The sequence below is a fragment of the Sinohyriopsis cumingii genome, chromosome 1 (genome assembly GCF_028554795.1).
Source record: "Sinohyriopsis cumingii isolate HCF-2022 chromosome 1, ASM2855479v2, whole genome shotgun sequence".
Classification (NCBI taxonomy): domain Eukaryota; kingdom Metazoa; phylum Mollusca; class Bivalvia; order Unionida; family Unionidae; genus Sinohyriopsis; species Sinohyriopsis cumingii.
Window position 1 is genome coordinate 152,372,532 of NC_142961.1, and position 14,709 is coordinate 152,387,240.

General features: G+C 35.2%; 1 protein-coding gene across 2 annotated transcripts in view; it reads left to right on the plus strand.

Annotated features, from left to right (window-relative positions):
• The window catches only part of LOC149808172 (uncharacterized), a 138,849-nt gene that overhangs the window by 31,300 nt on the left and 92,840 nt on the right, over positions 1-14,709 (plus strand). For both annotated transcript variants that reach the window (XM_089974064.1, XM_089974073.1), the window contains exon 3: positions 8,529-8,656. In XM_089974064.1, the coding sequence (XP_089830190.1) occupies positions 8,529-8,656 (128 nt within the window). The remainder of the gene's footprint in view (positions 1-8,528; positions 8,657-14,709) is intronic.

Here is a 14,709-nt window from a genome sequence, read left to right on the forward strand (position 1 = left end):
GTCGGTGGTTCTTCTGGTTTTTTACGTGGTTCTTCCTCAACCAGTTGTAGTAGCTGCCAGGTATAGCCATCATGTACAGGATTAGTTGGCAGCCTTGATTGGTCTAAAGTGCTCACCGTTACGGATCACTGCCATCTCACCTCTGCGTGGGTTTGGGCTCAGCCAGTGTGAGTATTTGAGAAAGCTTGCTGGTAGCTTCACATGGTCAGTCTTAGAAGTGCAATGTCCATTTACATTTTTGTAATTGAAAACTATGTCTGCATTTCTGGCCACATAAGAATATAAAAGAACGATTGTGCTAGATTTTAATTATGTACAATTTATTAATTCTGTTGTATAATGAGTTAGAAACTTGAATAAAAGACATCTATATATCGGGACAAGAACTGAATTTTGTGGGGGGGGGGGGGGCTAATTCCCCCACTGAGTGTTCATTTAAAGTCTGATTTGGTTTACTTAGTCGGTCAAAATGAAACTTTGTCTGAAATATGTCCAAGAGAACTAAATTTGGGACTTACTATACAATGACCAAATGAAATATTGGGAGTTGCTGCTGTGTATGCTTATATTCAGATTTTATGAATTATTCTTCTGACGGAAACTGTTATGGGTATTGACCTCATATTGTTATGAAAATATATTTTACACCAGGTGTGGATGGCCTTAGGACCAGTCAACCGCCATGGTTTTGGCATGTACCAGATTCACTAAGAAGTTTGTTGGAAACAAAATTTATCTGTAAACTGCATAAACAGTATATCATAACAAACCAAGTTTTGAAAATGCCATGGGGAACTTAAATTTTATCATGCACAAAGACAAGTTAAATGTCCAGCATAATGAAGAGGGCTAAGTCAAAGAACAACATGACAGAAAAAATAACTGTATATAAATAACTACATTTCTACAGTTTCACAGTACACCATCTCTAATGGTGCATTATTTTTGGCATCTGATTTTACATCCTGGATATAATTTTCACAATGAAAACAGAGATATATATATTTACAAGTGCAGGTGTTGGAAAGGATAAAAGTAATAATAATAATAATAATAATACTAATAATGTTATGTTACTACAGGAGAATGAGGTTCAGTTAACTGGCAGGAATACAACATATACATTGCTTAAACAGCATTTTTGGTGATCTATTTTGTTGCTTTTCTTGAGTTATCATCATTATTCTGGATAATCTACTTCTCTGTACCAAATAGTGAATATTTATTGGTCTGTGAGCATAGCTCATTGTGTGTGTGTGTGTTTGTGTGAGTACTTTATTGCCCCCAGAGGGAGACCTTGCTTTAGGTAAAAATGTAGGGAACTTCATTCTCCATGTGCCTTTGTGTCATGATATATATATATATATTTTTTTTTTATATATGCACACCGTGGTGGAAGCTTGACATAATGAACACTTTGGCATCACTGTGTATGTTTCTCCATGCTTTTGTCAACAATCATTTGTTAGCACGCTTCAGTCAATATTTGTCTTAGGACTTCAGTCACACTGGAAATTTGGCTCATATCACTCAATATTGGACAAGTTTGATAATGAGCTGAATCTATACATATTAATGAGGTGATCAGATGCACCTAATTGGCTAACCTTGTTATCACTCCCGAAGCCATATTTATGATTTGATTTTGATTGGACTTAGAATAGATACTTATATCATTTGTTAAATAATAAGCATGATTGACACTTTATAAATAGGTGATCTTGGATCTGATTGACTAAGCTTGTGACCGTTCTGGAGGCCATATTTGTGATCCAATTTGATCAAACTTGTAATAGTGGTTTCTATTGTCATGATCTTGGATGAGGTTCATAGTGAGAGAAAGCCATGTATGCTAATAAGGTCATTTTGCATCTTCTTACTTGACCTTGTTACCTTTCTGGAGGCTATATTTCTGATCAGATTTTGATAATGTTTAAAATATAAGCATAATGTCATCTAGATATCAGACGAGATTAATGATGAGTGAGATACATATTAATGAGGTGATCTTGCATCAGATTGGTTGAGCTGGGTACCAATTTGGAGACCATATTTCTGATCTGATTTTGAATGGCTAGAGATATATGCTTATATCATCTAAATTGTATAGCAGTACAAGTGTGGGATGCATGAATTTTAATGAGTTGATTCTGCATGTGGTTGGCTGAACTTGTTGCCACTTTGGAAGACATATTTCTCATCTGATTTTGATCACACGTGGACTGTGGGCTTGTATATTCCAGATCTTAGATGGGTTTGATAATGAGTGAGAGCTACACAAATTAATGATTTTTTCTTGTATCTGATTGCCAGAGCTTCCATTCTGGATGCCATCTTTTTAATCTGGTTTCGATCAAACTTGAAATGTGTGTATATCATCAAGAACTTAGACTCTTTAGTAATGAGTGAGATCCATACATATTTATCAGGTGATTTTCCATGTGATTGGCCAGATTTTATGAATCAGGATGCCATAATTGTGATCTGATTTTCAGATTTGAAGTATGGGCCTATATCATCATGATCATGGGCAATTTTGAAAGTTGAGTCTGATTGGCAGAGCTTGTTATCACTCTTGAAGCAATATTTTTGATCAAGATTGTGGCTGACTTCAGTTTTGAAAAGCAAGCATACTAATTTTGTCTTTTCTATTTTATGCTAGGTTGTGAATTCCTGGATTTCCTAAGTCATTAGAAGTCATAATTCACTAGGATGAAATATAAATACTTTCACTGCTGCATTGACAACATTAAAACCAAGAAATTCTAGCTATTTTGCTGTGCTTGCATGGTTTAGTTATAAGTTTGGCCACCTCACATGCAAACAAACTTTTCAAATCCAATGATGTGCATATACCTTTTTCTAATGTTTGTTTTTACATGTGATGTTGAATTGGAAAGAAAAATTGTGTTACTATTGATATTTTCTGTGTAAATACACAGAACAGAGCTGAACAAGAATAGTAAAATGCTGACATTATTGCATGGAATACAGTAAGAACTCTGCTATCTGTTATACATATTGTTAGCGAATTGAAAAGAATATAAAAGAAAATTTGCTTGCTCTGAGTGAATAATTGATACATTTCATCTCTTAGGTGAAAATCTCTAGTGTTTTCTCCCACACACTGAAATATATTCATTATTCACTTGTTGCAAGCATTTATCCTATCTTTAGAAAATAATTTTATTATGGTATAGTAAAATAGTTGATTATGGGCAAGAGACAGTGTGTTAATTATGTCCATATTTTTAACAAGAAATATTATCAAAATATAGTAAAATAGGAATAATCAACATAGTATAATATAAACATGATAGTTTACATAGGTGAGTTCTTACTGTGCTACATAGCCCTGCTTAGTGAAATTTCCATCTGTTATCTATTCCAAGTGAGTGATATCAAGCCCACATTGGCCTCATGTTTAATTCAGTTTCAGCATTAATGTTAGAACATGATATGCCCTCTATTCAAGTGTGAAATGAGTCATTCAACTATTTTGACAATGTTTATGAGCACTTACTGGGGGTGGGGGGGGGGCCAAACTTAAGTGCATACTCTGTGGCTAACCAGATTTTTTTGACAGCTGCTGAGAACTTAGTGCTCCTTTTGCACAGTGACACAAAATAATTAACAGATTGTCTAAGCCAATTACAGTATATTAATGGTGATGTCATCACAATAATATCTGTGTGTAAGCTATGCCCAGTACTTGTAGAGAGCTTCAAATTTGTTGCCTTTGTGAAATCTGGATTGTTCCTCAAAATTTGCAGTGATACTGTTATGCATACATATATTGTGTGCTTGACTTTTGTCCATGCTTGTAGATTGTACTTTAAGATAAGGCTCATTTATGAACAACATATTTAGATACGTAACTTTTGTCAATAATTGTAGATTATACTTGAAGATAATGATCATTTGTAAAAATGTTCACTGATATTTGAGTTCAGGGTCAGATAAAATTGGTATTTTCTGGAAGAGAACATTGGATCCACATCATGGTCATTTTATTATATCTTAGGTTTTTATAATGAGGTTGTGTTAAACAAAATGATTCATTCCAATTTGACTATCTGATGGTGGAATCAATATTAGTTGTATTCAGTTATAATTTGAAATTATTATTTAAGTTGTATTCATTGACTTACTTGGACTAAAACACTATTTTGGGATTATTGTGAATTCATTCAAAGACATTCTGGAATTATATCATTGTGATTCATCAAGACTGTTGGTACATCATCCTATTCGTGACTTGCTATATCAGCACATTCATTATTAGAATTCAGTTAGAACACTTTATACTTTTGTACTTGTGATAGAACTTTTAGGATTATTGGGGATTTAATTTGCAAAATTGCTACTACATCAAATTTCTTGGAGGATGAGTGTGAAACTTTAAATAAGCAGTTTTTACTGGAAGATTTTTTTGTGATTTAGAGTAGTCCCAAATGAAAATACCAGTCCAACAACCAATATGCTTCTCATATTAGCCGTATAAGGCCAGCAACTCCACCTTTATTGATATGCAGCCCATTGTGACTAATGCTTGTCAGCTTGATCTATTTCGGTACTAAAAGATGGTAATCAGTTATGACTTCATCTTCTTCAGATCTGATATCCATAAATATTTAAATCCATCAGATGAACAGTTGAGGCAATGGAGATTATAATTCTTATTAACAAAAACTGCTTAGTTCCCCTCCTTCTCTGAACTGTTCAGCACAATTTGAGTCTCTTGTACAATTTTATGCCCTCACCTATTTTTTTGATGTTTATGTATCCTTTGACTCAAATTTTATGAATGAAGAGGATTATGTTCATTCCTGATCCCTATTTGCACTAAATCAAGGTGCTCAGCCAATGTGGGTATTTGTGAAAGCTTGCCAGTATCTTCCCATAGATTGTGCTAAAGCTTCCCCGTAGCTTCCTGTGGGTCGGTGGTTCTTCTGGTTTTTTACGTGGTTCTTCCTCAACCAGTTGTAGTAGCTGCCAGGTATAGCCATCATGTACAGGATTAGTTGGCAGCCTCGATTGGTCTAAAGTGCTCACCGTTACAGATCACTGCCATCTCACTTCTGCGTGGGTTTGGGCTCAGCCAATGTGAGTATTTGAGAAAGCTTGCTGGTAGCTTCTCGTGGATCGGTTGTTGTTTCCAGGCTTTTCCCGGGTTCTTCTCCACCATTTATACTGGTTTCCGTGTATGGCCTATCATGTGCTGAAAACTGGCGTTTAACCCTACAACAACAACATCAGAATTAGTTGACTTTCAAGTTCTAACCTAGCTTTTGGCAGTCTGTGAATGGGCTCCAAATGTCCCAAAATTGCAGACTATAAACAGTTGGTGTGACAGGATAGTTTTGATGCAAATTGCAGATTTTTCAAGGTAACTTGGTGATAAAGGGTAATAATATCACCCTTGAGATTTCATTGACATTTGTGTTTGGAAATAAACGACACTCCGCTCTAATGAGTAGCCACCCTCAAAATCATAGTGATATATTTAAATATATGAGTGGGAGAAAAATGAGAACCACTTTGATTGCCACAGTAGTGTTATTGATTATGGAAATTTTTTTTCTCCTAATTTGGAAATATATTTGCCTTTCAATATTTTATTCAAACCTATATTTCCATATTTAGATCGTTTCATTTTCTACTTCATCTGCTCCTTCTCTCCCTTCCTTCTCTCCCTCCACATCAGGATGTGCAGATCTTTAAATGTGTCCACTGTAGAACCTCTAGTGAACATTTATGCAATCAATGAGTTGCCATCAAGAAATGCCCCAAAAAATGAACTCCAAAAAGCAGAGGGGCCCCAAGTGGCCATGTGGTCTAAAGCGCTCACTGTTCCGGATCACTGCCATCTCACCTCTGTCTGCGTGGGTTCGAGTCTCAGGCTCGGCTAACATAGGTACGTGAGAAAGCCTGCTGGTAGCTTCTCGTGGGTCAGTGGTTCTTCCCATGGTTTTCCAGGTTTCTTTCTCTACCAGTTATACTGGCCGCCATGTATAGCCTATCTTGTGCTGAAAAATGGCGTTAAACCCTACAACAACAACAACTAAACAGCAGAAAGCAGACTTGAGGTGTTATTTTCTTCTACATTAATCATGGGAACTAACAGTGATGATCAGATGTTATGTTTTGCTCATACTGTAGTGTATACCTTTAATACCCTGTGATAAACTGTATAAATTAGGAAAAGAAAAGCTTGTGATTAATATAGTAAAAACATTTTTTTAAGTGGCAATTTTAACTCGCATCACAGTTGTTGTTAAAAATAATGGGTAAATTGGGCTTGATTAGTGTTGATTGTACACTGAAATGAAGAGGCAATCAGAAGTTGGATATAGCATCTGTTCGCTGCCAAGCTGGACTGCAAGCTTGACATTGCCACCAAAATTCATGTTTAAATATAAAAATAAACAGAATGAAGAACAAAAATCCTTTCAAATAAGCTTACAATATTACATTCTTTTGTTTAGAGATGTTATGCTCTGAAGTCTGGTAGATGTCATGTTTCTACATTACCATACCCCAATACTATCAATCTGTGCCTGAAATGTGTTAACAAAAATAAAATATCTCTTCATTTTTGTACAAATACGGTCATTATTTTTATAAAATCCACAATTTGAAGCATGATATGTGCAAGTTAAATTTTTTAAAAGAATTGAAAATATACAGTTTTTAAAGTAGATATATGGAAATAATTCACTTGTAAAGTGGAAATATTTTGTATTATCATTTGTGGCACCATTTGTGACTTTACAATATTTCTACTTCACCTGAGCAATATTTCCATATATGTACCGGTACTCGATCACTCTGGTAGCCTAAGTGGTTAGAGTGTCTGCCTCAGATGTGGGAGGTCTTGGGTTTGAACTCTGGTGGAGTCATACCAAAGACTTTATAAAATGGTACTAATGCTCAGCATTAAGAGTTTAGTGTCAGGACTGGTCAACCTGGTGTCAGGATAATGTGACTGGGTGGGACATGACGATATATGTCTTTGGCATGATGCCCCAGTGCTAGACATGGCTATAAACTGCCACACTGCAGGCATCGTAGTGATATGACTAAAATATTTAAAGTTACATTAAAAATCTAAATCACACACACACACACATATTTACTCAAAATATGTATGTATCATCAATGTGTGTGGGAAAAAAAAATCACTGGATTCAAAAATATGGGGATCATGGGTGGGCAAGTGGTCTAATGGGTTCGCCTTACTGATCACTGCTCTCTTACCTCTGCATGGGTTCAAGTCTCAGGCTTGGCCAGTGTGTGTGTGTGTGTGTGTGTGTGTGTAAAAGCTTGCCAGTAGCTTCCTGGTTTTTCCCGGGATTTTCTTTTGACACCCCAAAACCTTTTGGTGTCTGGGGCAATTGCCCCATCCCCCCCCCCTTAAAGTATGCTACTGCTTATACCCACCACCCTGTATAGCCTATCATGTGCTAAAAAAATGGCATTCAACTCATAAGAACAGCAAAAAAAATGTGTTCCCAAATCATTCTCAAAAGTTGACTTGCCACTGATTTCAAGGTGAAATGTTGTGGAAGCAGAAGTAGACGTGATTGGACACAACACTTGCTAGAAAATCGCATAGGCAGAGATGGAACTTATTAATACTGGAATTTGTCAGTGGGGGACTAGGTTTTACCTTTTTTTTATACTGGATTTGATACTAAAATCTGCATGATCCATTGAACTTTAAATGGAAATGTAGATAAAGAAAGATTTTATGATGCATTACAACATGATTAAAATTAAGTTAACACAGTTCTTTTGCTATTGGCTGCTTAATCTTTCATTTTTTTTTTTTTACGTAAACATCACTCTTAAAATATCCATGTACTGTATCTATTTTTACACAAGTCTGTCATTGCTCTTCTATCTCTGCCTTCTAACCCTTCCTTTCTTTCCTTATCTGCATATGTGTCTATATCTAGTATTTACATGTATCTGTTATAATAACTTCAGTTATTAACGTATTGTTTTAAGGTGAAAACAAAAGTTCTATATTTGTAACATAGATACTGATATAATGAAATTTCATTAAAACATATACTTTATTTATTTCACTATATTGTTTTACTTCATTGGTGATATTTTGTTGCAAGCTCAAATTCTCCATAGGGCAATTTCAGTTTTCCATTCAGCCCTGGGCAAACTGACTTAAATTCTTTTTTGCCCTGTATATATTGTTATAATCTTAATGATGTTAGTTTTTGAAATTTAACATATCTGGCATAGACCTAAAGCTGATGGGTAAGCATTCTGAATATGCTCCAGATCTTTTTAAAGCAAAAGGGCTGTTGGCTGTATAATTAATTCAGTATATAAAAGCATACTTATTATCTTTCCATAAAAAGGTGGCTGAAATTTTTTTCAGTAGTGGTTGGGGGAGGAAGGAGCCTCAAAATGTCTGCCAGAGCTGAGGGAAATCTTGTAAGCCCTGATCATATAAATGTGTGTTTGTGAAATTTTAATTTGAAGTGTTTGCTAATTACTTTTAGATTATGGATATTACACTGCTGAGAATGGACATTTTCAACCTAAGGGCAAATGTGTTGTTGCCTTGCGCTACATGGTCACCAATGTCCTTCATGCAAAGGGTCAGTCTGCAGTACTTGTGATGGCTGAGGTATGTATTTCAAGTTACTGAAATAATGCATAGAAATTTAAGGTATCCATACTAATTTAACCAGTCAGTTTTTGTTGTGTCCCGTTTTATCCCTTAGAAAATAATATTTTTTTCTTGTACATTTACTGTCCATTGAAGAATGTGACTTGCATTAAATAGAAATCTGTAATAAGTCTAAACAGAAAATAGTACAGCATCTTGACTTTAACATATGATGACAAAGCCGACAGTTGTGATTTGGTTGGTTCTTGCAAATATCTAGTAATTCATTTAGATGCAGTTATTTTTAGAAAACGCAAGATAATCTATACTGATTTTTTAAAAATATGTTGTGTCCCCATTAATGCCTAACATAGTAAGATGTCTTGGTCCATCTAAACTTATGTCTAGTTAACTGATTTCAGCAAAATGCAGAAAAGAAAGAAGAAATATACAGGCCTAGAATTTGACATTTCTTTGCAGCCAGAATGACTATTAGATTGATAAATTTACTTGTCCACTGAATCTTCACCAGTCCTTCATCACAAGTTGACTGGCGACAACTAGCCATTGAGCTATTGAAATTATGAAAACTGCTTGTGTGTTTACTAGTTTTGGACTGGTGAATTACCACTAATTTTGAACCCTGAACATGTAAAGAAATTTTAATTAGTATAATAATACATTCATTATCATGAAGGGGATAATTCAGTGAATATATCTTTTTGACAGTTTTATATCCTTGATGCATTCATTGGTAATTATTTTATGTATCAGAGGGAAACAAGTAAAGAAATCAATTAAGTGGTGTATAATTGAAGATTTATTTCTTACAAATGTACCGGTTACAGACATCAGTTTATCACATGGTTGCATAGCTTTGAGCTTATCAGAAACAAAACTATTCTTTGCATAATTGTTAATGTAATGTGTTTCCTTCATCCTTTCGGTATTGCTGCAGTGCAAGGATAACTTGTTTCATTTGCTTATATTTTTTGCACAGCTTGAAGGACTTTATTCACGCTTTTGATGAATCATTATGCACTTAAGAAAGTTCATTTTGTTGGCATGTATGTTTGCCACTTTGGCTTTGGAGTCGAGGGCACAATGGAAGAACATGTTTGTTAAGGTTAGTGTTAAAATGTTTGAATTTCTTTCATTTCCTAAACTCCTTGATGGATTATGTACACACATTGTATAAACCATTGGATAAACTGCTGTACAACACAATCTCATTCTGCCATATGCTGTCTCTTCCCATTTGAACTTAATTAGTTAGCAATACTGTTAGGATAAGCTGCATCATCAACGTTTTGTAGTCTTCCTGATTTTCATAAACTTCGCATGTTTGATTTAGCATTGTCATGAATTGTTCAGACAACTCATTCACAATCATCATCATGTAGTTTGCAGTTCTCCCTAGGTCTGGTTGCAAAAATAATCCTGAAGAAAGTACATGGTATGCTATCAAAAAATACCCTTAACCAATTTTTTAAGATGGTGTCTGAAGGTGATTGAAAGCAGTATGAAATATTGCTGCTTCAGTGGCTTGCCATCACAGACCTCATCTTGCTACCACAAACCCCAGACCTGCTCTTCCCACCCTACCACAAGACTTTAACCCTGGGGTTAAAACCCCAAAATTATCTATGTACAGGTAAAACCTGTTATAACATGATTTATTATAATGTGAGTCCGCTTATAAAATGATGGCAGCATGGCTTCCATTATTTAATTTAATCTGACCTCTCTTTTTAACATCCTAAATACGTGCTCTCGAAAAAGCAAATTATTCGTATCCTTATCAGATTATATGATCAAAAGGAAATTTAAAACTAATAACATTGAAATTTCAATGTACATTTTCTATGGGGACGTTTTTTGAAAAATTTGTTAACGACATCCCACTTATATTGCAGTGTTATTCTTTGGACCCTGAGCATTGTGTTATAACAGGTTTTACCTGTATATAACATGACTTTTTGCCATAATTAGGCATTTACTGGATTACTTTGCTGTGATTAAGTGGTGAAACCTTTTCTTAAGCTATGTAGTTGTTTGGATTTACAACACAGACAGATTTCCCTATTTGAGTGAAAGCAGACAATCAAACAGTACCTAATTTTTGTGCAGCAATTTAATAATGCAGACCATTATCAATTTCCAGAAGTATATAGACTAAATAGGTCAGTTAAACTCAAGCTAAGAAATACTTTGTTAACTGAAAGTAGTTTTGATTCTACTTTTAATGAATCAATACTTTAGTTTTCATATACACTATAACATATTTTGTCATCTGATCATGTTGTGTGATAGATTCATTTTCATGAATGAAATTCAAAATGGCTTCTTCTACAATACAGCTGAGGTTTTGCAGTTGGTTTCATTCTGTAGTTTCAGCATAATGTCTCTTCTATTACTATTATCATGTAGCCATATGTCCCTGTATAAAGACAGTTTGAAGACCGCTCAGGTGGCCTACTAGTTAGAGCGTTTGCCTCAGATGCAGAAGGTTGCGGGTTTGAAACTCAGTTGAGTCATACCAAAGACATCAAAATGGTACTTGCAGCTGCCTCGCTTCATGCTCAGCATTAACAGGTTAGAGTTAGAACTGGTCAGCCTGGTGTCAAGATAATGTGACTGGGTGGGACATGATGCTTTCTGTCTGCACATCATTACTATTAACTGCCACGCTGCAGACACCGTAGTGATATGACTATAAAATTGTTAAAGCTATGTTAAAAATAAAAATCACACACACATTGACAGTTTGAAAGATGCAGACCAATGTGTTTATGCCATTGCAACACCCCATGGTACTAGCTCAAGCCAGTGACCTGATGAAGACTCCACTTTTACCGCAGAAATTTTAATTACAGCCCCACGTAGCTTTGAACTACATTCAGACTGTTCAAAAAACAAATCTTGTTTTATTCTCTTTCCACATCAAAATTCTTGTGAAAGCTTAAGTTTGAGAACATATTAATATTCCACATATTATTGAAATGTGGCATTCTTATACAATCTGAAAAAAAGTATTCAGTCCAGTTGACAGCCTCGTCACATTGATATAAAGGGTAATGAGAGACAGATAAAGCAGCCAAGGCTGCCCAGTAATTACCCGTTTGTCAATGGATTATCCCATATACTGGCTTATAATATTGTATATATCAGTATGTCTGTCATAGTTAGCAAAATATGAGTGATGAAAAATAAGCAAGTGAACCCAGCATTGGAGAGTGACATTTTTCATATAGAACAAATTATAGAGATGAGGTGGAACTGTGTCGATGTTGTATTGGACACATATACCTGACTCCTGCATACCTCTTAAAGGATTATGCATACCCTGCTAAAGTCCACTGACAGTGGAACACTTTCTTGTTGAGTGTGTTGAATTCCACCCAGTAAGCTTGAAGTAGATTATTTTGATTAAAAAACTGTATAATGAAGGTCTGGAGACGAAAATTGTGGAAGTTGTGAAGAAATGCAGTTTATATGAATAATTTTGACCGTATGAACTAAGGATTTTATATGTATTACCTTTATCTTTATTTTATAAACATTTAACAGAATTTTAACATAATATTGTCATTTTATCCTTTACTTACATTTATTCCAGAGGGTTCATCTTTTGAAAGATTTGTCCAGTTGTTCAATTTTACATTTTTAAAATTTTGCCAGTAGTTGGAATCATATAGCCACAAGTATACTGATGCAACCTAATGCATGCAGTTCTACTGGACCACGTGGTGACAATGTCATACACCATGACTGCAACTGTGCTGATAATAAAGATTAACTTACGTAATTTTTAACTTTATTTATTAAAGGTTTATCAGACACACTATAGTTGAAATACACAATTGGGGTAGGGGTGGCATTCATTGATATTGATCTCATAAAACCGACCCCCACCTATAGATTAACAGACTAAAAATCCCTTCTTGTGAAAATGTTCAAGGTTGGATTCCCCCGCACATGAAACTTGTGGAGAAATCACTGCTAAGATGCATTCATAGGTCTTCGATTTTACACCATTGATGACATCTTTTGGCGATGTCCTTTTTTTTAACCTTTTAAACCCCTATTCTCTAGGTCATTGTGACATACATATCTTTTGTCTGTTTAAGAACTGTACCAAAGATGTATTTTTTATAATACTTCTTAGATCAGGGATCTCAAACACGCGGCCCGCAATGACACACGGAATTTTTAAAATAATTCTAATTTGTTCTTCCCAGCTAGACATTTTAAAAATAAAAATGTGATTGTTACATTGTTTACTTCTTATTTCCATTTGTTTGTGAAGCCACTTTTGCTGTTTGAAAAGGTTTCAGTGATGTGGCCCATGTGCCAATGTATTAGGCTTCATGTGGTCAGTGATTTGAGATGCTTTGTTGTGATTTGGTGGGAGGGAAACTAGGGTTACACTGAAATTTTCAAAACTTGCAGTCAACCTGCATCTAGTTGGGAAATTCATAGAGTTTGAGGACCATATAATGAACAGAAAAGTTTTTTAAGTTACAAAGATGATGAAGGTCTTCAGTTTAATGTCCACAATAAGATGAATTTAGTACTACCCAGTTTAAAGCTCACCCGTTTGAAAGCATAGAGGATTAAAAACTTGATACCAGTGATCTGCCATTAACTTCACAAAACGTACTCAACATGATTAGTAGAACTCTTACCAACTTGCAGATATGGCTCCCATTACTAAAAAGACAAAAAACCTGTAAACAACATCTTAAAGCTCAGCAAATTTTGACCAAAAATTTGGCAGAAAGTATGCTGCCAATGAGAGCTATTAAATTGAGGTACAATAATTATTATGACCTGTCTACCCTGATTATAAAACCAGTGCAATAGGAAACACATATGGGGTGGTGGTGGTGTCCTTATGAACATACTGCTGATCTACCATAAAATATAGTCACTATTAATCCAAATAGACCGCTTCGATGGCCTATTGGTTAAAGCGTCCGCCTCAGATGCAGGAAGTCGTGGGTTCGAACCCCGGCTGAGTCATACCAGAGAATTATAAAAATGGAACTAACAGCTGCCTCGCTAGGCGCCCAGCATTAAGAGGTTAGTGTTAGGACTGATTGGCCTGGAGTCTGGATAATGTGACTGGCTGCGACATCATGCTACATGTTAAAGCTACATTAACAATCCAAAACACACACACATTAATCAAAAAAGCATAATTCTCAAAAATTTCTTTTAGAATTATACTAAATTTCATAGGAAACTTTTTTCATGTAGGCTCTTAACATACTTTTTGGACTGGGAGTCTGAAGTTTAAAACTAACAGCTGACTGAACTCTAGAATCCCCTGCCTTTTCTAGCAGTCACAACCTCAGTCACGACTTTTGTTATGCCGTTTAGTAAATTTGGTTTACGGATATATATGTGGGAGTCTCGCACACGCACACACAGAGACATGCATGTGCACATTTACTATTTTAAGAACTTTAAAGACAATTATTTTAGTTGACCAGTTCAATGATCAAGCAGGGTATAGCCTTATATCCTTCATCCGTCTTAAATTATGTTGTCCGTCTGCCAACCACGTGATTGTGAATATTCTGGATGCTTTATTTCTTATCATATTCGGTATATTAAGAGTATCTATGCTGGGGTTTGCAACGAGGCAAGGAAATTCCAGTGAGGGGGAAGACATTGTAACCCAGCGACTGGGTTTTCCTTGTCTTGGTATAAACACATACATAGAATATTTTTCTAACCCAAATTTTGTCCATTTAAATTAAAATAACTTGACTTTTGGAATATAGTTAACAGATGCCACTCACTCTGTATAAAGGTGATCAGGTTTTATTGTCTTTTATGGATATCTGAATAATTATCTAAGTAGAATCTAATTATATTTTTCTGCGCTTAGAAAAAAACAAATCAACAAAAAAGTTATAATAGTTAGTGTTGCAAGAATTGCATCATGATCGTTTTGAGTCATATGTTTTTATTTTTGTAAACGCCCATTAATACGAATGTTAATGAGGGCGTTGGGGTGCCTAGTTGACTCTACACAAGTTTTACGCATGAGAAGAATGCAA